The 25958-nt window shown below is 36.7% G+C and overlaps 2 protein-coding genes across 2 annotated transcripts; both read left to right on the top strand.

The window, feature by feature from the left end:
• The first annotated feature begins 8425 nt into the window (after positions 1–8425).
• LOC127861200 (uncharacterized) lies at positions 8426–23429 on the top strand. The gene is made up of 3 exons (XM_052399610.1): positions 8426–8563; positions 21713–21825; positions 22849–23429. Exons 1-3 carry the CDS (start codon positions 8541–8543, stop codon positions 23058–23060), a joined length of 348 nt encoding a protein of 115 aa, XP_052255570.1. The 5' UTR covers positions 8426–8540; the 3' UTR covers positions 23061–23429.
• Positions 9341–17229, top strand: LOC127861179 (uncharacterized). Its single transcript, XM_052399579.1, has 4 exons — positions 9341–10463; positions 10706–10811; positions 11339–11545; positions 15516–17229. The coding sequence occupies exons 1-4, from the start codon at positions 9497–9499 to the stop codon at positions 17047–17049; spliced, it is 2814 nt and encodes a 937-aa protein (XP_052255539.1). The 5' UTR covers positions 9341–9496; the 3' UTR covers positions 17050–17229.
• Positions 23430–25958: the final 2529 nt, after the last annotated feature.

Raw genomic sequence — 25958 nt, 5'->3', positions numbered from 1 at the left:
AGAGATGGCGGAAGAAGGATGTGTTATAGGTGATGTTAGGTGCAACACTAGTGCATGTGCAGATGATGTTACATTGAATTCTAAAAAACCAGGAGAAACATCAGTTTTTATAAGCATGGCCGAAACATTTGCCATCTACGAAAGATATATTTTACAGCCTAAAAAGACGGAGGCTCTCAAAGTGGTTACAAGTTCTAGAAAAGAAATAGTTGAAGAAGATTTTGAAATATATGGAAATAAAATTACAAACGCTGATATTTGTACTCATCTAGGTTTGAAACGTTCTCACACTATCAGCTCTACAGCGGAACAAAATGTTGAAAACAATATTCAAAAAGCACGAAGAACAGTATATAGCTTTATGTCGTCAGGTTTCTATGGTGCTGGTGGTTTGGACGTCCCATCAATTCTACATATTTTGAAAATGCATATCATTCCCATTCTGTTATATGGACTAGAAATTATTTTACCTAAAAAGACACAAATTGATAAGCTCGAAATTTTTCAAAAACGAATACTAAAGCAACTACTTGTGGTACCTAGTAGTACACCTGACATTGCAATCTACTCAATAAGTGGTCTCCTTCCAGTAAAAATCCAAATACACAAGAGAGCTTTAATCATGTATAACAATGTGTGTCTACAAAGTGAAAGTGCAGTGGAACGTCGTATAGCTGTTAGACAGTTGACTATAAAGAGCAACAAGAGCGCTAGTTGGTTTGTAGACATCCGTAAGTTATTCTGGCTATATGAACTTGGCGATCCAGAAGATTTGCTCGAGTCTCCAACAGAGAAGGAACACTGGAAGAGAACAGTTAACAGGACAATAGATAATATATGGTTACAACAGACAATTGCTGAATCAAAAACAATGAAAACTTTGCAAAATCTTAACATGAACATGGTTAAGCCAAGAAAACCACACCCTCTTCTACAACAACAGGCGGTCTCTACATACGATGCGAACCGGCAATTACTCAAACTCAAGTTTATGTGTGGCAAGTACATTTTGCAGAGTGACCGGGCATCCTTTAGTAAAAACAAGGTAGATGACACATGCAGAGTGTGCTACAAGTCTCCTGAGACACTTCAACACATGGTCCTTGAATGTTCGGGCTTGTCTGCGGTACGAGATCCTATCCTCCTTGACATAGAAAGTGAGATCGAAAAATCCTTCCCATGTCTGTGGCAATCGTACACACAAGATCAGAAAGTAACTGCTCTCATTGATTGTACTGTTCTTTACAAAAAGCACAAACTTTCCAAAGTAGAATGCCAGAGACTTCACAAAATTGATTTTCAATGTCGGCGTCTATTTTTTACATTGCATACGAAACGCTTTAGAATTTTTGAGTTGTCGAAAGGTGCTGCATCCGCGCGTCCGCTTAATACAATTTCAAAGAGTGTTTGTTCTGGGAATAGTGCTGGGAATTTACTGATAGCTAAAGAGCCTGACGGGTGCTACAACTCGGTTGATCCACTAGGATCGTCAAGACTTTGAAGAAGAAGAAGAAGAAGAAGATCGTTCTCCGACGCAGAAAACTGCCTCCAGCCACCTGGAATAGCTGAATCACAAATCGGTGTGGCATAACCCAAGTGTCAGTGAATTCTTGTCGGGTCTACAGGACACGCTGTGCGAAGCTACGATGATGGAGCTGAACGGATGCGTCAATTCTCGGTGTCAAAACATCGAGCCAGTCACCCACGGGCTTGTAATGGATCCTCTAATATTAGATGCCAATGAATTTCGCTTACATGAAACTAGCTCTAGCTCGGAATTGTGTGAGGCTACATGGGGAGAGTCAAGAAAACCACCATCACCATTACATCTGTCCAAGGAAAAGGGCGTGCAAATAAGTAGCTCTTGTGCCGATTTGTTTAAAGGTAAAATACGGGAAGTGAGGAATCTACCACAGCTAGTACATCGGTACAAGGAAATTAGCACACAAGACCGTGGAGCAAGCGGCGATTTGTTTTAAAGTGGACAACGGGTGACGGGAAATCTACCACTTCTAGCTTATCTGTACAAAGATAAACGCGTTCAGGACAGTAGCTCTTGCTTCGGGTTGTGTGGAGGTGAACGACAGGAATCGAGAAAATCATCGTCATCGACAGAATAGGTTCAACATTTGTGCGGACAAGACAATATCTTCGAGCAGTGTTAAGTGATTTAGAGAAGGGCAATCAAGCGACAGATTCAATCACTAATTCATAAAGGCTTTTGCGTAGAAAAAGCTGTTTCCAACGTGTTTCAAGCTTCCGAAGGTATTGGCAAACGAGAAAACTAGGTCAACCAACTCAGGGCTTTTAATCTTAATTTCGAAACAAACCGGGCCTTCCATTTTTTGGGTCAAAATACGAAAACTGTAAAATGGGAAAGAATATTTTAAGGTAAAACTTTAAATATTGTACAATTTTAAAGAAATTATGTTTTGAAAGGGGTTTTTCTCTTGGTGGAAGAGGCTTGAATACGGCCTTTGCTAAAGAAGGGAATAAGTCAGCAACTGAGCAAAAATCTTCGCCGAGCGTACATGAAGCTTAACTAAGTGATGCTGTAACAGCAAATTTTAAAAATCGGTCAATATGGTAAGACTATAACGAGCATGGAAAAGTTCGTGTAGCGTACATGAAGCAATACTAAGTGATGCTAATAATAGCAAATTAATGAATGCATCCATTTGTCAAACAAGCATTAAACACGATTTTATCCGACAAATCTGCAAACAACGTCGACCGGTGGCAATATGAAAAACTCGGCTTCTGAGTCTTCATCGAAGATACCAGTAAATACGGTGAACCTTGAGTGATCTCGTGGCAAGCTTCCGAATACGGCCTTCCGGTTTGTTAAAGTGTACTGTTATAGATAGTTTAAAGCGAGCATTAGATTTTTATGATGAACGGTATAATAGTTCGGTGCTCTCCATTCCGATTTTGTGTTTAAACTTTAAAGCAGTACTAACATGTTTCAGTACGATATTTAGTTGTGAGAAATTTATGTCAATTTCTTTAAAGGCTCTATAAAGGTGACAATCCAATTATTATGCATATCAACTGGTATGATTTTTACCGGATTTCAGTTACTCTTGCATAAAAACTGCTTATAAAACAGCTTAGGTACAACGGTGTCAAGAATTATGGAAGATAAACCCGTTTCATAATTGGAAGAAATGTTAACATTTTTTGCAACTAACGTGATGTGTAGCCTCAGAGCGGTGACATATGCTAAAAATAGCCGAAAGAAAATTAAATTTTAATTCTATTTTAAACAACTTTTAACCAGCAGAAAGACGTTTTAACCATTTAGAAGAGACCTACTTTGTGGGTGATACCGGAAAACGTTAAAAATCATCGTTATATTTTTGGTGACCTGAGTCACTTTCACTTTCTCTTTTCCGAATAAACAGCGATGTAAATAAACTGATTGTTTGTAAACACAATTGACTTAGAGGACGCTTTATTTTGAGCTCAAAACAAGTTGTATTGCTTATTTTTTATTGTAATGTCTTATAGCATATATATATATATATATATATATATATATATATATATATATATATATATATATATATATACATATATATATATATATATATATATATATATATATATATTGGTTTTTGATAACCTTTATAAATGAAATATAAAAAAATATATTTAAAAATCGGTAAATAATTACGGATCTTCACCTTTATAGAGCCTTTAACCTATGCTATAGAAAACAATGGTGTTTGGACATTTGTTCATTATTTTATACTGTTAAATGCATTACAGAAATTAGCGGTATTCATTTGTTTATCATCTGTGAACTATCATACTTATATGCGAATACAAAATTTGCTTTGGATATTTTATAAGGCATGTTATTGTTTGTCCACATATAAATATGCCCGTTTTATTGATTTGATTTCAAGAGGATTATAAAATACTATATGTGTCTACATGCTTATTTTCATATTATAGAATACACACTGAAATTAGTGATATTAAACCTTTTTGTGCTAAACATATTGTTTAGCCATTATTGTGCTTAGATATCAATGTTTAATAACTCTAGTCAGATTATTTTATATTTTAATGCTATAGATATGCTGTTTCATAATCTGTATCTACAGATATCTGTCCTTGAGTAGTTTCAATTTTAGCAGATTGCTCGGATGATTGTTTTGAGTGTATAATTATATAAATAATTAATTGATTGATTAGTTTGATAAATAATCGATTTCGTTATCCAATATTGTGTCGCCATGTATTGCTCATGTTGTCATGTTAAACAGTTTTAACATTTTTAATAATGTGTCTTAAGTTATGTAACTGTATACTGAATGTGATTTTGTGTTATCGTGTAAATGTTGAGTTTATAAGTCGGTTTTCAAAGCTCTTCAGAGCTTGTGTTAAGTATGTTTATATACCCGACTTTATAAATAAATATTACTTAACTTGACTTGACTTGACTTCCTTGGAGCTGAATTCGCATTTGTATGTCGACCAATTATGGTTGATCACCTGTGATTTACTGTGAGGTTCTAAATTCTAATGTCACGAATCTTCAACAAAATGTTCCTTAACAGTAAATTTAAGGGCTTATTTGGGGTAATAAATCGACCCCATTCACCGGCTCAAAACATATGAGCCGCGTTCCTTGAAAAGGGGGTCTAATGTTTGTGCGTCAAGTGTCGTCTAAAATTAGCATTGCAGTCCGTTCAGGCTATTACATCAGGGACGACACTTTCCGCCTCAACTGCTCAGAAGAGACTTCATAAAAAAGAACAATACTATAAAAGCGGAATGTGCCGTCCCTGATTAACCTGTGTGGACTACAAGGGCTTATCTGGGACGACACTTTACGCACATGCATTAACCCACATTTTCTCAGAGCATTGCCCATTTAAATTTGTGTCGTCCCTGATTAGCCTGTGTGGACTACAAGGGCTAATCTGGGACGACACTTTACGCACATGCATTAACCCACATTTTCTCAGAGCATTGCCCATTTAAATTTGTGTCGTCCCTGATTAGCCTGTGTGGGCTACAAGGGCTAATCTGGGACGACACTTTACGCACATGCATTAACCCACATTTTCTCAGAGCATTGCCCATTTAAATTTGTGTCGTCCCTGATTAGCCTGTGTGGACTACAAGGGCTAATCTGGGACGACACATTACGCACATGCATTAAACCACATTTTCTCAGAGCATGGCTCACATGTATTTTCCAATATGTAATAACTGAAAACTGTCCCTATCAGTGTAAGCTTCATTTCTCAAAAAAGGCCTTCATTTGGAACAAACATGACAAATTAAGAAGCAGTTGTATGTTTGTTCCCAACTTTTTTAAAATAAAGTTTTGAGCATAATTTAACTTAGCACGTGTAACAAATTATTTTATTAATGTTCTATAACAAAGTGGAATATAAAACATGTTATCATTCTTATAAAGAAAAATTCCACTTTCGCCTTAAACTTCCCCATCTGAAAAGACCCGCCACATTTCTCCCACAGGCGAACGGGGCTCGTTTGTTCCCTGGATGTCTATGCCATATATGCTAAACCTAACCATATATGGTATAACACAAAGATCTATAAATAAACATTATGAATAATTGATGTACGAAATAAGAAATATACGGCTTTATGTTAATTTGTTTTTGTTCTTGATGACGATTGACAATAAAAATCAAAGAGTAACGACTAATGTCGCGGATATTTTTTTCTGTACAGTTCTTAGCCGCATTACATCCATATACATTTAGGCCGTGCTCTGTGAACAATGGGTTCAATCAGGAACCACACTTTCCGCCTAAACTTGATTTGTGCTTTCTTTGCACGAACCATATCATAAAAGCGGAAAGTGTCATCCCTGATAAGACTGTGCGGACTGCACAGGCTAATCTGGCACGACATGCATTGAATCCCTTTTTCACAGAGCATTGCTCAATTTAAATCAGTATGAACGTGGTTTAATAATCTTATAGCAGACCCTACTACGAGAATGTAAACGTGTAGCGAAGACCAGTATTTGCAAAAGAAAATCGAGGTTGAATATAAACAAATGCCGTGTTTCACTGTTGATCACTCCTGAAAATAACAGCGATTTGTTTAGCACAATTGGGAAAAGTACCAGACCAATTTGGAAAAATAAGCGCGAAAAAAAAACTGAAATTGGGAAAATCGCGTCGTGAAGTCTTCATATTGGGAAATTGGTGTATTTTGATTGTTCGCTCCCAAATAATTTAAAATTGATAACTAAGTGTTGTCAAGCTGTCAATATTATATAAACTTAGGCTCAAGACATCCAGCTGCAAAGAAAAACTAACTAAATGTTGCATTTTATTAATTAAACATTTTTTTGTTGAAAACCTTCAATTGGGATTTTTTGCGACAGCAATTGGAAAATTTGTAGTTGTTTTCCTAATTGGGTGCCTTTTTCCGGTACTTTATAAAGAAGGAAATAAAATCTCTGAATAATTAAACGTTTGGACAAGTTCTCAGGTTTGACCATGCTGGACGATCAAAATAATACATTGGTATATAATCTTTATGTCACATTTTGAATTGTTTTAAATCTTTGTTTTATTTGCAAATTAGAATTATACATTGTATACGTTTCTACGAAGACCTTAATACAATTGTTTTGCAAACTGGCAGTAAAACGCAGTTATTTTGACAATATATACGTGAGTTATTCTTAGCACAAAGCCCGTACCAACATAAGTTTCATATCCAAATATGTTTATACTAGTATGTGTCATTTGAAAACATGTACAGAAATAGTGGGGATTCCTTTTGTGAACATAATTCATGCTATGCTTCAAAACAAACTCAACCAGTTTTTCATAGTAATATTTAACACGTTTTTAATACGAGACGCATTGTTTTTTAGTTTGTTTATTGCCTCAGTCACAAATAATACGGTCGCCGGCCGATGTGTCCGATCTCCAGGCATCGGGAAGACTGGACACGTCGGAGCCGTCCGCCGTTCGATGAGTGACAAAGTTTAAAACCTCAGTCACAAATAGACACCGATCACCTTCCGAACAGCGGCCGACGTTTTTTTTTCCGCTCATCTGGCTTGCGCCGGCCGATGATCGCACGCACATCGTGTCATTTTGTAGCATCGGGAGGCGTCCGGATTAATTTTTGATATCACAGTTTGTTTTACCCTTTCCGGGAAGGAATCGAGTTGAAATATAAAAAAAAGATGGATCAACGAACGGTTAACGCCCGGCGTGCGTCCGATGTCGGATTCATTGTACGTTTATCATAACGAGCATCGTCCGGCGTCCGTCGGGCATCGTGCGGAGGCCTTCCGGCAATCAGACGGTCACCGACCGATGTATATGTCCCTGGGAAATACCTTTACTTTTGCCGATACACGTTCGATGAATCCGATGCCGGGCTATCGCCGGGCGATACCCGTGCGTTGATCGTCCGATCTTGTTTCGATCTCAACTCGATTTCTTCCCGGGCCCGACGTCATGTAAAATTTTAAGTAAGACTTAAAATTAATCCGGACGCCGCCCGATGCTACAAATTGGCCCGGTTTCCGTGCGATCATCGGCCGGTCGCCAGCCCGATGAGCGGAAAAATACGTCGGCCGCTGATCGGACGGTGATAGGTGTCTATTTGTGACTGAGGTATTAGTTAAGATACTTTCAACAAATTCAAGTTCACTCAGGCCTACTGGCGGGAATTTTTAAAAGCTTTTATTGGTTCTTGGTAAAGGTCAATTAAGGTCAAAACTGGGTAAGACAACTACGCTTTAAAAACCTGCTTAGTCCAAATAATTAGACGTAATCGACCGATGTATATCGACTTATGTTTAAATGAGTAAAACCCTGTTTAAAGCGGGTATATACGATTTTTTATATGTGTTTAATTGTAATATATTGATAAAATATGTTACAATTACACAAAATAGGCACGAAAAATTGTACATTAAAGCCGAATTTCATAAAATGCAGCTAAGACAAATTAGCGCCTCGAGCCGATTGTGACGTACATATTTTCCTACAATAACCGAAGCTTTCGTCTTTGTATTAGGATTGGAGTTAGTGTTCGTGTGTCGTATGAATAGATATCGTTGCAGGAACTCAAATAAGTCGTTAAACTAAGTTTAGATTCACATCGTACATGTATGGTATACATGCTGGCGAATTCGGCTGTACAGCTGTTTTCAATTTCAGAATTAAATATCTTACTTATTTCGCATTTTTCGACACATGTTCTTCTTAACTTGTATTATAATTTATATTGAAATATATATATATAATAAGTTGTTTACACATTTTATATAAATTCATAAATATTTGACAAAATCGTATATACCCGCTTTAAACCAAACCATCATCGAATAATCCGTCAATGTGCGAACAACTGAGATTGTAGCTTATCTATTGTAAACAGTTTACAACCATGCTCTATGTTATGACCTCTGCTGGATTTCGACTCACCATAACATTTATTCGTGAAAGTATACACAGTACGACATAGTTGTGCATTCATGTTAAGAGTCTATGTGATCTTAGTAGATCTAAGCGGACATGAGCTCAGAAAATCTTATACGGTAAGTTTATTTTGATAAAATCATAAACTTAGCGCCTTTGGGTGACACAAATACGTGCTTTCATGGACTTATGATTTTACACTTAAGCATGTAACATATTTGGTAATACACATTTAAGTATGCACATTGTACGGATCAACACAAATTACAAAGTTTCGTCTAGTCTTTTAAAATGAGTACTAGAGTCGCCAACTCTTTGAGAATTCTTTTTTGAGGACATGCGGGGGTTCTGTTTTGTAATAAACCCCATATCTTGATCACAGGTGAAGGGCGCGTGGCCAAGTCACTTTAACACTATCAATTTGTCATAAAACAACATTTTTTATCATATTGACCAAAAAAAAAAAAAAAAAAAATTTTTTTTTTTTCTGATATGTTATATATGAACAAGGTAGGTATCTCTTGACACAGAAAAATCACCTTCATCAGCATTTTAAGCGATAAATTGCCTAAATGGCGGTCGATTTTCGAAAACTATGTACCATTTTGTTGGGAAAGGGTGCCTCGTGACGAAAAATGACCACAAACGGCTACTTGCCGACATAAACTACAAGAAAATACTTCTCGAACTCGAAGAAATGCTAGGTCGGCTCCGATCTGACCGATAGTTCAGTGCCGATTTTACAAGAGTAAAACTATCGAAATACCACAGCTACCGAACATAATACGCATTAATACAATAAACAAATAAGAGTTTATCAACTTACAACACAGATTTGTCCTTTTGATCACACCAAACACTAATATAATCGTTATGTTTGAATGTTTACTTTCAATTGTGTACGATGATCAGGGTAACGGGAGGCGCTTGCAGAACGACCTTCACCTCACGTTATTTATACACCGATTGGTTCCGCGCATCCGAGTTACCGAACACCTGAAACAGAGAACCGTATATATTTACGTTTATCGCAGTTACGAAAAGAATCACACATGTCGCTTAACGAAGAACAAAATCTAGCAGTTCAAAGGGCGCTGGAAGGCCACAACATTTTAATTCATGGCCCTGCAGGAACGGGAAAGTCGTATGTTATCAAGCAAATCATTGACACTATCAAAAAGACACCTAAAAAGCTGTCTGTCACAGCAACAACAGGCATCGCGTGCATTGCTTATCCGGATGCCATGACCATCCACAAGTGGTCCGGATATGGCGACGGACGAAATAATAAAAAGGAAATTGCAGAATTAGTACAACACAATAGACATTACATGGAATGCAAACAAAGAATTATTGAAACTGATATCTTAATCATTGATGAATGCTCCATGATGAGTAGAAAACTATTTGAATGTCTGGACTCTATTTGTAGGATAAAAAACTCAAACTTGCCATTTGGTGGCATTCAACTCATTTTAGCCGGTGATTTTCGCCAACTACCCCCAGTTTCTAACCCTATTTTCAGTGACAATGGTGAATTTTGTTTTTTAAGTCCATTATTTGAAGTAATAACACACAGGTTGGAGCTTAGGCAAGTTGTCAGACAAAGTGAACTCCAGCTGATAGACGCTATTGCACAATGTTCTATGGGTAATCCAACCAGTGATTGTGTTAAATTTATTCAAAGCCTTGCCCGACAGTTACAGAGCCCAGATGCTGCAACAAAACTTTTTTCAACAAATGAACAAGTTGACGAATACAACCGTACTAAAATTATGGAATTTCCAGGACAGCTGTATGAATTCCTGTCTGCAGACACTGGTGAACGGAATTTTCTATCACAAATGATTATACCAAAACATCTTTGGTTAAAAATTGGAGCCCCTGTTATTCTGATGAGGAACCTCAGCGATAAGCTGGTGAATGGACTGAAAGGCGTGGTGTCTGCAATTACGGAAGAGGGTCCAATTGTTAAATTTGGAGAGAAATCAGTTCCTGTTCCAAGAATGAAATGTTCTGGTATGTTAAATTAAATCAACACACTTAATTTATGTTACATTATTACATAGTTAAATATAATTATCTGAGTACTGCCAATCAATTTACGGAAACAAAACATTTTTTTATATAACTTTTTGCCCGTGTTAATTTCCTTTTTTTAACTTGACCCAACAAATGATGAATATTGATATAACATACTTTCAACGACGCGTACGATCAGTTCTGCATTTCTTTAAATTAACATGCCTTTAATGAATCAGTTTTCAGTCCTTCAAAGAACCATGATGTTGCTGTTCGAGAGCAGTATCCATTGAAGCTTGCTTTTGCCATTAGTATCCACAAGTCGCAAGGCATGACCCTTGAAAGGTAAAACTCCAGTCATTTTTTATATAACATATTGCTCATACTTTATTATAATGTTTTCCTGTATCACCTTCATTTAAATTAACCCTTTCAGAATTTTGAAGGCCTTTGCCAACAGTTTGGATCCAGATGAGACGCCACAAAATGTGGCGTCTCATCTGGATCCAAACTGTTTGCTATTCTGATAATATTCTTTGAAAAAAATCTAAGAAAATGCTAATTTGAGAAATTCAGCAGACGACATTTTAGCAGACGACAAATTTCCCAGCATGCAAAGGGTGAACATGATTTTTTTCATGTCAGCTTACCATGGTAATTAATTTTCATTAAGTGTCATGTTAAGCTTTGTTTATTTGTAGATCTTAAAATTACCTTATAAAATCGGCAATTAAAAGAAAACATGTTAAAATACATTTGTCATACATGTATAGCTAAAAAATCCTAATGGGATCAATATTTATAAACTGTATATCCTTAAAATATAATTGTAGATAATAATTGTGATTATTTTAAAATTGGTTTCTCTTCAGTGTGGAAATCAATTGTAAAGGCATATTTAAGCCGGGCCAACTTGGAGTAGCACTGGGAAGGGCGCGTACCACAGATGGAGTGAGAGTGGTGAACTTCACGCCCAGTGTTTGTTTGAAGCAACCCTCTGTAGTTCAAGACTTCATTCAACGTGACAATTCTACAAGGCCATTTCTGACAGATCACAGCTGTTGCAGAATAACTTCTAGGTATATATTACGTCACTTACTATTCAATTTTGCAGCTAAAATGTTAAATTAGAATCCTGCAATTATGTAAAACAACACTTACCCTTAAGCATCGTCATTCCCTCGACCGGTCTGGACGTTGGGGGGGAGGGGGGGACGCCGTCACACAAATTCTCCGCCAGTCAGGTCTTTGTGGGCTGCTAGGAGTAGCTCATCAATGGGAAGGGATGTCCACTTTTTCACATTTTCCATTCAGCTTTTCTTCTGATGACCTAGAAGGTGACATCCTTCTAGGGTTACACATGAACACATGTTCCTGTGAAACCAATAGCACAGTCTTGCACAGTGAGTCGTGTCTGGTGACGTGTCCAAACCAAGCCAGCTTTTGTTCTTTCGTGGTCTGCTATGAGTAGCTTATTAATGGGAAGGGATGTCCACTCTTTCACATTTTCCATCCAGATTTTCTTCTGATGACCTCGACGGTGACCTCCTTCTAGGGTTACAAATGAACACATGTTTCTGTCAAACCAATAGCACAGTATTTCACAGTGAGTTGTGCCTTGCGACGTGTCCAAACCAAGCAAGCTTTCATTGTTTGATGGTCCCTAGGTGGTGTTGTTTGTGCTATTCACCATGATCTTCGACTTCTCTGTGCTGACCTCCATCCCATATGATCCTGCACTTTAGTAGAGCTTACCCTTAGCTAATATCGTATGACTTTGATTTTTTCACCTAATCCAATCCCAGATGTTGACTTTCTTTTATTTGTCGGTTCGCTAGTCATTGTGCAGTTGAAGGGCAGGGCTGCTGAACGATTCTTGCCGGCATTGGCTTTTTGGGATACAGTTGTTTGTCCAAGGAGAATGCTGTTCAAAGATCTCCTGTACTGTAGCGCATTGGGATTGGAATTAGCACCATTGTAGGTAGACCTCTGTTGGTTGAACAGGTTTTCAACTGCGTCAGAGTTTACAAGGCCAGGAGTGATACGCACTTTGGACTCTGCTGATATTAGCATCTGGCACAGCTCAACGAATCCAATAGCACAGGATTGAATGTCCTCATGACATTGTATGGACATGATATTCTTTGCCCTTATGTTTTTAGGAACTATTTCACAATTCATGGCATAGGTTTCCCAGTCCTTGAACCACTTGGAAACAATCATTAGGTCAGTTAGCCTAGAGTCATCAGTGGTAATAATTGGCTTCATGTCTCTGAATATTCTTATCATAAGCGATGTTTGTTGAAGAAGCTCGATAACACCGGTGAGGACATTTCCCTTCTCTCCTAAGTACTGCTGATACTGTAACATTAAATTTAACATTTCAGCGTTCAAAACATCCTCAGCCAGGTGATTTCTCATTTTTGATTGGTTTGACAGGAACATGTGTTCATTTGTAAGTCGCCTGTGAAGCTGCAGGGCATTGCACCTGTCCCACTGATAGCAGTCAATAAACATCTGCCACTGTACTGTGTGTCCATTAATTAATGTTAAAATTCTGGTACACTTGTCTGATATACCACTTTTCAATATATTATTTCTAATTTTTTTCATAACATGTGAAAAATCCATTAGAAAAACAATGTCATTAAAGGTGCAAGGACTTACAGTCTTGAAGGTGTTATTTTGATTTCCAATATTTATTTTCATAAATGTTCTATTTGCCTGCGCGCCATCCATACATGTATAGACAGGTTTAAACCCAAACATTTTCAGTTTGTCAATAGCTTCCCAGAATATTGGGTACATTTCCGGGGCCTGTATCCCATCAGATAGAAAATGGGCTATTGGAAATCTAAAACCAGTGATCCCCAAAAACAGAATCTGCAATGCATGAGTGCCAAGGACTTTTTCGTGGCTACCTTTCCTTAATGTATGTGAAGTATTACCCTCTTCTCCTATGTCCATCAGACCAGTCATTTCAACCACATCACCCGATTTGCATATTTGTATGTCAGCTTGAATACTCATTTCATCAATGATTAAGCCACCGATGTAACCCTCTTGGGGTACTTTTTGACGCTGTGCTTCATTGAACATCCAATGAAAAATATTGTCATCGAACCCAACATGTTGTTTAACTTTTGTTTTATACTGAATTAAAACACTTCGTGAAGGCAATATCAAATATTTGGATTCTCTTACTGCTTCATAGGACTGTGGACTCCTGCAATACCATTGCAAACATAAAGAAATAATACTTTGAGGCCATCTCCTCCCTTTTGGATCCCTAGCAACATTTTGGGCTTGGCTTAACAGGAGCTCAATCATTTCACCAGGTGCTCCAGGAAACAGCTTCATTATACTATCTCTGGTACTATCAAATTCAATAGCAATGTTTATGTTCTCCTTGTTTTCAATGTGTTTGCTAGAGTCTGAATGGAAAGTCATTTTTAAGCATTTTTTACATGTTCCTGATGCTGAGTTCATTCCAACAAGTCTGTTGCATACAACTGAGTGTATTAATCTACTGCCATTATCATTATCATTATCAAATGTCCACTTATTAAGTGTATGGTACCGGCTCATGATTACAGTTTTTGATATTTGAACACCAGCACAAAGTTTCAGTAGGCGAACGCCCTGTATTACAGTTTGAACACTCTCTTTATTTGCATTAAAACAATCATTCATGAATAGAGATTTAAGGTCTATATCTGTCCCACTTATCTTCAATTTCCAGTGCCCATTACACTGAAATTGAATGACCTTATACACCTCATTACCATCATTACATTAGTATGATAGTAAATATTGTTCATTTTATTGGAGTTTGCTGTACTTGCAGACTTTTTAAGATTATTTTAATTGTAAAATAATGAAAATAAAGTTTTAAATTGTTAGTACTTTGTCTATTTCTTTGCTAAATCTACTTCTTAAATGTTTGTTATTGTTATTTTATCCCTTCCCCTGTGACTCAAAAAATAAGTTCTGTGAAACACACACAAAAATAAAATGGCCTTAGTGTACAGGTTTAATTTTATTAATAATAAATATTGCATACATAAATATTGGTTACTGCTTACTGAAACCCATACACGGATTGTTTTATCTTTAAACATACTAGTGTATTGCCTGTTAACTTGTTCTGACCTTTTGTGAAATTGATTTCAATAAGCAAATAAGTTTATTGCCAGAAAAGTTTAATTTTTACAACTGAATTCAAAACTATTTCTATAGGCGGAAACCAACAACTATGTATTTTTGTCTCTTTTTGGACCTTGCTATGCGAAATGGGGGTTTAAAGCATGTGGGTCAAGTGTTGTCATGGATTAGCCTGTGCAGTCTGCACAGGCTAATCAGGGATGACTTCCCGCTTTTATGATATTTTTCTTTTAACGAAAGTCTCTTCTCAGCAAAAATCAAGTTTAGGCGGAAAGTGTCGTCCCTTATTAGCCTGTGCGACACTTTACGCACATGCATTAAACCTTTTACATATTGCCAGGCTCATATATATATGTCATGTTCTGAGAAAATTAGTCATAATGCAGGTGCGTAAAGTGTCATCCCAGATTAGCCTGTGCAGTCCGCACAGGCTAATCATGAGAGACGAAACTTTCCGCTTTTATGACATTTTTTGTTTAAATGAAGTCTCTTCTTAGCAAAAATCCAATTTCGGCGGAAAGTGTCGTCACTGAATAGCCTGTGCGGACTGCACAGGCTAATCTTGGACGACACTTTACGCACATGTCCAGTTTTCTCAGAACACGACTCATATACCCGTATATATGCAGCTATAGTTGATACATGTATTAAGAACTATGTGTTTATTGTTTTGACTCAACTAGTAAAAATCACTGAAATCAGTGCAGTTATTTTCAATTTTCTTGAAATCAAATTTTCTTCTTTTTAATCTTTTATGTTGTCAAAATAAGAAAAATTTTGGACTTAAGGGCCTATTAATAAAAAAATGTACATAGTGGTTAAAGAAATATTTTGTCTACATCTTACATTGAGAATTTAAAGCTTATAACATGTCATCTGTTTCAGAACAAGGGAAGATAATGCTGAGCTTTCAAACGTTACAGTTGAGAACCTGCTTACATCAGAGGCTGATATTGACATTGGTGAAAATGAAAGTACCTCTGAAGAATTCGATGAAGAATTTGACAACATCATCAAAAGTATCGATGAACTTCAAACTGAAAACATTAAGTTGCCTGAAGATTTAGATTTAGAAGCAATTTTACAGAATTTAAAATGTGAAAATGTTGTAACACCAATGCAGTTGAAAGCAAACAATATTGTAAGTAATATTGATAGGGAGAAATTTGAACACTTTGTGAAAATAATATATTCAAAAATTATGTCGTTCATGGAGAGTTTAAAAATTGATGCAAGTAATGTGGCACCTGTTTCTGCACAAAAGCTAACAGAATTTTACTCAAAGATGCATGTTTATCAGACAAGTGCTGAGTACAGAATGAGTTGTTTGTCATTCTTTAATAATGAAGTATTTACAGAGGAACATTTACATGTGTCTTTTAATATTACAAATTCGGTTCGAATATATATACTTAAAAAACAAGCTGAAATGATCCCAATTACAAGTAAAAAAAGCACAGAAAGAAAAATCACCAATGCAGCACAGGCAAGAGTACGTTATGTTGGTGGTTACTGTATCGCAAAGCTACACTACAAATATATACAAAAGAAAAGAAGTACCATGTACCAAACAGACAAAGCAGATATGTTTCAGGAAGCTGTTATAAGTGCAAATATTCTGGACAGTTTAAGAGTACAAGAGCAAGACACAAGCATGCCAGAAACCATGTTAGACATTAGTAGGAGGCAAAATCAAAACAGATCGCTTACCAACATCCCTGATTCACTGTACAATTTCTATTGTTCTATCACTGAACAATCCTTAAAATTATTGGTTGACGAAAACCTAAAAAAACATGGTGAAAATATGTTCGAATATTCAAAAAACACTTTAGTTGAAAATAAAAATTTATATCACCAGTTTTATACTGCTGTGAAAGACAGTTGTCAGAAGACTGTTGACATTTATAATAATATAATTGACAATCAAGATTTTGAAAAACATATTTACATTATTTATACAAAATTAATTAAAATCTTTTTGATGGTCATGGTAAATCAATTTAGAAAAGACATTCTGGAAAATTTTCAAATAAAAAAGAAAATGTCACACAGAAAACAAATTTTGGTGTCTACTAAAGGTGAAAAAAAGCCACGTAAAAATATTTCAAAAAAAAGTCCAACAGTGATTGACATTGATCAACCAAGTACGTCTACACAAGTTTTAATTAAAAAGAGAAAAAATGAGTCGGATTCTGACAGTGACAACTCTCCAGTGGAGGAAAACGATGAAGTTCTTTGCCTTGTTTGTAACAAGAAAACAAATTCCACAAACAAAGGAGCCATAGCTAATCAGTGGATTCAATGCGACAAGTGTGAAGGCTGGATCCATCGTTTGTGTGCTGGTCTTTCACACCATTTGAAATGGAAAAAGGCCCAACGTGAAGCGTCATTGTTCTTCTGCAAACAGTGTGAATAAAAAGTGTTTCTATGTAAAAAGTTGCTGAGGAATAGCTCGGACAAGAATTGCACTATATGTACAATGGAAAATTTCAAAGGGCCATAACTTTGTGAAAAATCATCCGACCAGAACCGACTGATAATATGCACATCTCCTCTTGGTAGTGAAGCTTCCCATAAAGTTTCATTGAATTCCCGTCATTAGTTGCTGAGAAATAGCCCAGACAAGAATTGCACTATATGTACAGTTAATGGAAAATTTCAAAGGGCCATTACTTTGTGAAAAATCATCCGACCAGAACCGGCTGATAATATGCACATATCCTCTTGGTAGTGAAGCTTCCCATAAAGTTTCATTGAATTCCGGTCATTAGTTGCTGAGAAATAGCCCGGATAAAAATTGTTTATTTCAAATAAAAAAGAAAATGTCACACAGAAAACAAATTTTGGTGTCTACCAAAGGTGAAAAAAAGCCACATAAAAATATTTCCAAACAAAGTCCAACAGTGATTGACATAGATCAACCAAGTACTTCTACACAAGTTGAAATTAGAAAAAGAAAAAATGTGTCGGATCCTGACAGTGACAACTCTCCAGTGGAGGAAAATGATGAAGTTCTGTGCCTTGTCTGTAACAAGAAAACAAATTCCACAAACAAAGGAGTCAAAGCTAATAAATGGATTCAATGTGACAAGTGTGAAGGCTGGATCCATCGTTTGTGTGCTGGTCTTTCACACCATTTGAAATGAAAAAAGGCCCAACGTGAAGCGTCATTGTTCTTCTGCAAACAGTGTGAATAAAAAGTTTTTCTATGTATAAATATTATTCAATGTGTCAACATTGCACATTATTTAAATAATTAATGAACGGATCACATACATAACTTACCAAGTAATGATTGTCATTTTTGTGAACAAATACTTGTGTGAGAAAACAGTGTTGACGTTTTAAATATTGCGCCGAATTATTGTTAGGAAGAATTTAGAAGCGTTCCGAAACATACACACCCCCACGACCTTCACCTTGTAAGCGTCTGATGACATGGAGCTTGACTCGAAATTGCCGATAAACAATTCCCGATTTACAACGATTTCGAGGTAAGAACGCAAACAAAAGGACAAATCTGTGTTGTAAGTTGATAAACTCTTATTTGTTTATTGTATTAATGCGTATTATGTTCGGTAGCTGTGGTATTTCGATAGTTTTACTCTTGTAAAATCGGCACTGAACTATCGGTCAGATCGGAGCCGACCTAGCATTTCTTCGAGTTCGAGAAGTATTTTCTTGTAGTTTATGTCGGCAAGTAGCCGTTTGTGGTCATTTTTCGTCACGAGGCACCCTTTCCCAACAAAATGGTACATAGTTTTCGAAAATCGACCGCCATTTAGGCAATTTATCGCTTAAAATGCTGATGAAGGTGATTTTTCTGTGTCAAGAGATACCTACCTTGTTCATATATAACATATCAGAAAAAAAAAAAATTTTTTTTTTTTTTTTTTTGGTCAATATGATAAAAAATGTTGTTTTATGACAAATTGATAGTGTTAAAGTGACTTGGCCACGCGCCCTTCACCTGTGATCTTGATCGTCCATAAGTCACCAATAATATTATGCAGTACGTTCCGAAACTAGTATACTCAACAAGAGAGAATAGGACCACTGGTACTAGGTTCAGTGGCCGCCATCGCTTTTTGTAACGCTTAAGCGATGAAAGAAATCGCGTTTCGGTAATTTTGTGTTGTTTCGCTTGATGATTTGTTATTAATTTGAGTACGTAAATTTAGTTCACATAAATCCATAACTCTGCGTAGCCCTTGTTGACCTAGATTGTTTTGCGATTATATATGCAGCCGCAATATCGAACTCAAATTGAATTGTGCATATTTTCTTAAAAGTTTTGCTATTGTTTATGTTGCCGTATGGGCGTTTAGGGTTCTTTCTTCGAACAACACGTTTGGGTTTCTAAATATATTATATTTATGATTTAATATCATAAACATACAGGTTGACAGCATGAATGATATGCAAAGAATCACATTCTTATAATAAGTATACATTTCAATTATATATAAAATGATGTGTTCCGACGGTAAGATACCAACTGAATTAATACACAAATACAACTATTAAAACAAAAAAATTACAATAATACAACCGACCGACATGAAAATAAATGATGTATAAAATGCATATTTACCTAAATATATTATATTTATGATTTAATATCATAAACATACAGGTTGACAGCATGAATGATATGCAAAGAATGACATTCGAAATAGTCATTCATGCACACGGATGTGGTTGAGTGAATAAACTCATGCTTGACAAGCCAATAAACGTATTAAAATGTTAGTAAAAACAGTTCACCTTTCTACCCAGTCTCTACATACTGAAAACTAATCAACTACTACAAAAGAACGTTACTAATTCTATTTACAGTTAAAATCTACTCTGTCCAACCATTGAACAATCAGAGCAATGTTTCCTTTAAAAAATAATTTACTTCAATATCATTCAGAATAAATATATTTATGAACTAAATATATTTACAACAATGAAATACGTCTACAACATTTAAAGTACAGGTCTACCATAGTCAATATAAATTGCCACTATAGAGTCTTTTGATGATATTTGCTTTGGCATTTATTTCAGATTTATTCTGAACGCGAATTATTTCAGCTAAAGTCTACCAATAACCGATAATTACAGTGTACACAGTTGTTTAAATCAAACGGTCATAATGAACTTACATGGGCATCTATAGAAAACTGTACATAGTGATATACTTCATTATGTATTAAAATTAGAATTAAGTGTGCATTAACTTATCGAATAAAATACAACAATTTACTTTATGTGGACACTCGCGACACGAATAACAATGACGGTGCCGACTGAGGAGCTCATGTCGATCATAACGTCATGTGCACATTGGCCCCGTTTCATAAACAATTCTTAAGTTTTTCGTAAGAATTCTGCGATTTTTACGTAAGAACGTTCTTACGCCAATTCCTACGAACGTTTCATAAACGCGTTCGCAGACTTAAGAATTCTTACGAATCTTACTAACGTAAAACCAGTCTGCGCTCTTTAATTAAAGGTTTTAAAAGACGTAAAACTAACATTTGGCGCCATCTGTCAGATCATAATAAACACTACGAAAACCAGTAGATAAGCAATAAAACTATTTGTTATGTATACATTAATTTTTCTCTTTTAAAATAAATAAATGTGAAGTCGTCAGCAGAAATGCTTTCAAATGAGGTCGACGTTTTATGACGCTAAACGCGTTTTTGTTCAAGAGAAAAGTCACGCTTCTTTTGTCGAAAATGCGCTTAAAATCGTTTTTTTTTATTTTGGAAAATTTGTGAAGACGTGAAATAGCTAAGGCGGCCATATTTGCGAACGCTACGACAGCCTAGACCATGCGTAACTTTAACGTTGGAACTTACGAATTCGTAGCAGGTGGTTACGTAAGTATTTTTTTATGAAACGCTCGGATTTTCTTACGAACTTCGTTAGTATACTTACGTAAGAAACCGTGCGTACGAACGTTTATGAAACGGGGCCAATGAGCGCACAATTGTCTGTGTATATTTTTTAACGTACAACATAATCAGTGTTAAATTTATGTGGGCAGTGCTCTGTGAAAAGAGGTTTAATGCATGTGCGTAAAGTGTCGTCCCAGATTAGCATGTTCAGTCCGCACATGTTAATCAGGGACGACACTTTCCACCTAAACTGGATGTTTGCTAAGAAGATACTTTCTTTAAACGAAAAATATCATAAAAGCGGAAAGTGTCGTCCCTGATTAGCCTGTGCGGACTACACAGCCTAATCTGGGACGACACTTTACGTACAGGCATTAAACCTCTTTTTCACAGAGCACGTCTTAAGTTTTTGTCACAGAAGCGATATAGAAATATTTAAAGATGGAGCTTGTATTTACAAGTTTATTGTAGCAGTGTATAAACTCGCATTGAACGTTCCCCGTTCAACCGACCCGGAATCATTTTAAAAAAAGCGCGCGGTAACGCTGTGCTTATACATGAGTTTTGAGACATTTACCTAATATTTTACTTGCATAAATATATTTAACAACATTTTCAATGAAGTATCATCTGTACTGGAGAAGTTACTTAACTGGAAGGGGGCCGTTTCATTAATAATTACGATTTTTTTTAATCGTAATTTATGTAAATCGTACTAGTCGTAAATCGTTGATGAAACGGCTCCCAGTACTCTACCTCATTCTGATACGTTGCTAGTAAACATCTCGAACAAACATTATTATCATAAATAGTTGTTTACAGAACAGTGTTTTGTTTCACCATTTTGGGAATGGGGCCGGTACCCTTTGGACTTGAATACATTTGCGGCTTTTTGACTAAAGTTGGGAAATTAGTGTTGTTGTTGTTTTGCTAAAAAGTGCTTCAAAATTGAGAATATAAGTGTGTTTTTTTTCAGTATTTATATATTTATAAAGGTTTTTGGAAACCTTCCATTTAGAATTTTTAGATCCCATTTGGGGAAAATATAACTTTCATTGGGAATGGGGGCTGATTACCGGACCCTATTTCGAATTAAAAAAAAATACAGTACATAACAATGCATTCGAACATGTGAGCATCGTTCGCGGCTAATAAGTTCTTAAGGATTGCACGTTGTATATTCAGGCGGCGCATCGCAGGGCTACGTCGCTACCTCAACTATGACTGGGAGGACCTAGGCGCGGGTCATATCCGGGCGACTGTGCCCTCGTTCCCTTACGATGCGCTCGATGTTTCAGGTAAGTTTATACACTACACTATACTATATTGAATAGCAATCTGTATATATTGTATAGAAATGGATATACGAGTCGTGTTCTGAGAAAACTGGGCAAAATGCATGTGCGTAAAGTGTCGTCCCTGATTAGCCTGTGCAGTCCGCACAGGCTAATCAGGGTCGACACTTTCTGCTTTTATGACATTTTACGTTTACATGAAGTCTCTTCTTAGCAAAAATCCAGTCTACGCGGAAAGGGTCGTCCCTGATTAGCCTGTGCGGACTGCACAGGCTAATCTGGGACGACACTTAACACACATACATTATGCCCAGTTTTATCAGAACAAGACACATATAATAAGGGCTTTTTTTCCTTCTTCAGCAATGGCCGTTTATAGGCTTCTTCCCCCAAGAGAAAGGCCCCTTCCACTAAGAGAATTTATTTTAAATGATCCAATTTTCCCAAATTGTCAAGCTTATTTCGGAAAAATTCTTCCCCGTTTTCAGTTTTGTTTGTAATATGTTCCCCAAAATGGCAGTCCTGGCCCTTTCCCCAAATCAAGAAAAAAAAATCCCTGAAATTGTATAGTAATGGGTCGGTGTGTTTGTTATAGTATATTTTGTAAATGCAGCTTTGTCAAAATTTACCACACCCGTGAGGTGGTTTTAAATGTTTAACATTGACTCTCATAGCAAGATGTGTGCAAATTATGCCACTACCATATGACGATCAATAGCAGCTCTAAATGGTTCTCGGGAAGTTCATCAAAGAGATGAGTTCCTCAAGTGAGCGTTCAATGATCCTCTTGTATATAATATGTCTTGTATGCCCCAAACTTAGATAAATGTGATATAAACGTATAGCCTCGTGATGCGATAAGCAATCTGGTAAATTACACATTCTCATCATCGTATCATCGTTGAAGCGCCGATCAATCCCCCCCCCCCCCCCCCGTTGTAACTTATAACCATCTGCCTTTCTTACGGAGGATTCCGGAGAAAGTCGACGATGTATAACGATTGACATATAACCTTTTCTTTTCAGGTGACAAAATCTCGCCAATGTCGCTCCTGAAGTTGTTCGACTCCGTATCTTCAGGCTACTTTTCGACATCTGACGCAGACTGGCCGACAACGGGAGCCGACGGAGTCGTGTTCATACCGATGTTGTACGCCCTTAACGTCGCCGTCGACGTGGGGCCCATGTTTTACGACGACCGAGGACCAAAGTTCACCTTGGTCGTTGACACTCGATAAAAGTACGTCAAACGAGCATCGTCTTGTTTCAAGAAGACACTTTCTCACGCGACGTCGGGAACGCTGTTCGCTAAACTCACCGGTATCGACGTCAACGTCGATTACGTCACACGAAAACCGACGCCGTATCCGGAGTGATTTCGTTGCAAAATAATCTCGGATGTTGATGAGACGAGGGTAGGATACTATATCACAAAAAAGCCTGATGTTGGCGTATTTAAGACACAGCATATAATTCGTTTTAGCGACACGGATGAGAACCGGCATACAAATTACTGTACGTATTCTCGAATTTGCCTGGATTCGCTGTGTGAAAACATTATTGCCGGGAATAACGGAAGTGGTTTGGACGCATATAACCTTGCCTTACGGAGAATGGGAGTGACGTTTAAGAACGAAAGTAAGTTAGGTGACGTCTTAATCGTGACGTCATGGCAGGATGTGCTCAATAGGGACACGTTTTTCTTCGAGATTACCAAATCCACCGGTGACGTCATCACGACGTCTATGATGAGATTTTATGAAAGCAAACATTATGAACATTCTAAATTGTGAAATGTTTACAATACGCGATTCTTTGTAATATAATGTGACAGGAAATAAATGTTACTTTTATTTCGGAATAGAGTGCAATAAAAAATGTGTTTTATTTAATATCAACCAAATGATGCTTTCACGGGCACGCTTGCAAACCATTACTTGCACGCAGTTAATCTCCATGTTTCTTACGACCACTCTTAGTCGCTGTATACTTAAAAATTAAAACATTTGTGTTGGTTAGTTATACTATATGAAAACTGGGATGTTATTGAAGAACCACCTTTAGGTCGCAGTGGTGCAGTGGATATGGTGTCCGCCTAGCGATCGGGCGGTCACGGGTTTGATCCCTAATGAGGGCGTGTTCTTTAAATACCCCCTCCGCAAACACCAAGTACTGGTTCTAGTCCTAGGAAATGGACCCTAGAGCGCTTCATATAAGCCATAGACTTTCTTTGCAATCGAGCTTAAAGTTTATACTAAGAAGTTTAAACTACAAACTACAAGATACCATACCGAATACCAGTAAACAACAACCAATAATACATTATGTTTTGATCCGTGTATTTTGTTGGATTCCTCTATCACACACCGTCATGTTTTACAAACAACAGTTATAATAAAAACTTTCTGGAATACATTTTTAACAGCAGTACATTTGGAATATAACAGGTAAATCACAGCTTTTTATGTCCCCCACTATAGTAGTGGGGGACATATTGTTTTTGCCCATGTCTGTTGGTCTGTCTGTTGGTCTGTTGGTCTGTCTGTTTGCGCCAACTTTAACATTTTGCTATAACTTTTGCTATATTGAAGATAGCAACTTCATATTTGGCATGCATGTGTATCTCATGAAGCTGCACATTTTGAGTGGTGAAAGGTCAAGGTCATCCTTCAAGGTCAGAGGTCAAATATATGTGGCCAAAATCGCTCATTTTATGAATACTTTTGCAATATTGAAGATAGCAACTTGATATTTGGCATGCATGTGTATCTCATGGAGCTGCACATTTTGAGTGGTGAAAGGTCAAGGTCAAGGTCATCATTCAAGGTCAGAGGTCAATTATATGTGGCCAAAATCACTCATTTTATGAATACTTTTGCAATATTGAAGATAGCAACTTGATATTTGGCATGCATGTGCATCTCATGGAGCTGCTCATTTTGAGTGGTGAAAGGTCAAGGTCATCCTTCAAGGTCAGAGGTCAAATATATGTGGCCCAAATCGCTTATTTTATGAATACTTTTGCAATATTGAAGATAGCAACTTGATATTTGGCATGCATGTGTATCTCATGGAGCTGCTTATTTTGAGTGGTGAAAGGTCAAGGTCAAGGTCATCCTTCACAAGGCCAAGGTCATCCTACAATGTCAAACATCATATAGGGGGACATTGTGTTTCACAAACACATCTTGTTAGACTATAAATGAGCCTCGGTTTGGGAAAACTGGGCTTAATGCATTATCCTAAAGTTTCGTCCCAGATTAGTCTGTTCATACTTAACTAGACTTCCGCTTAGAAGAGACTTCCTTAAAACGAAAACGACCATACAAGTAGAAAGTGTCATCCCAGATTAGTTTGTTTATACTTAACTAGACTTTCGCTAAGAAGAGACTCCCTTACAACGACCATACAAGTAGAAAGTGTCATCCCAGATTAGCCTGTTCATACTTAACTAGACTTTCGCTAAGAGACTTCCTTAAAACGAAAACGACCATACAAGTAGAAAGTGTCATCCCAGATTAGCCTGTTCATACTTAACTAGACTTTCGCTAAGAAGAGACTCCCTTACAACGACCATACAAGTAGAAAGTGTCGTCCCAGATTAGACTGCACTTGCAGCTCGTTCATAATTGCGTTAAGTGTCATCCCTAATCAGGGAAAACATTTTCCGCCTAAACTTGATTTTTGCTCAGAAGAGATTTTCAGTAAACGAAAAATAATACATCAACATTAACATACAAAATATTGTAGACTAAGTCTATATATAAAAAAGTTTTGAAAGCATGCATTTAAGTTCCCATACTGAACTTCAATTAAATCAATAAGACTACCACAAAACTATTACATTGTTGTTATCCTTGTAAAAAAATGTTCACATACTACCTAAATTACTAATTTAATGTAATACTGCAAGCATGTTCCTCAATTATATGTAACAATTCAAGCATGTGCCTTTATTATGCGTAACACTTCATGTATGATCATTAATAATATTTAGGCATATTCCTTAATTATATTCAATCATATTCCTTAATTATATACAAGCACGTGCCTTAACTGTTTGAAACAATTCAAGAATGTTTCTTGATTATATTTGAAACACATTATTCATGTTCCTAAATTATATTAAACAAGTC

This window comes from Dreissena polymorpha, chromosome 15 (assembly GCF_020536995.1).
Source record: "Dreissena polymorpha isolate Duluth1 chromosome 15, UMN_Dpol_1.0, whole genome shotgun sequence".
Taxonomy (NCBI): Eukaryota; Metazoa; Mollusca; class Bivalvia; order Myida; family Dreissenidae; genus Dreissena; species Dreissena polymorpha.
This window is presented reverse-complemented; position numbering and strand designations above follow the sequence as displayed.

Bases quoted from the DNA above. Each gene is read 5' to 3' on its own strand.
- LOC127861179 (XM_052399579.1), top strand. From the start codon at position 9,497: ATGTCGCTTAACGAAGAACAAAATCTAGCAGTTCAAAGGGCGCTGGAA. The intron at 10,464-10,705 runs GTATGTTAAATT...TTAATGAATCAG, and splicing joins TCCAAGAATGAAATGTTCTG to TTTTCAGTCCTTCAAAGAAC. The intron at 10,812-11,338 runs GTAAAACTCCAG...GTTTCTCTTCAG, and splicing joins CAAGGCATGACCCTTGAAAG to TGTGGAAATCAATTGTAAAG.
- LOC127861200 (XM_052399610.1), top strand. From the start codon at position 8,541: ATGAGCTCAGAAAATCTTATACG. The intron at 8,564-21,712 runs GTAAGTTTATTT...TTGTATATTCAG, and splicing joins AGCTCAGAAAATCTTATACG to GCGGCGCATCGCAGGGCTAC. The intron at 21,826-22,848 runs GTAAGTTTATAC...TTTTCTTTTCAG, and splicing joins CGATGCGCTCGATGTTTCAG to GTGACAAAATCTCGCCAATG.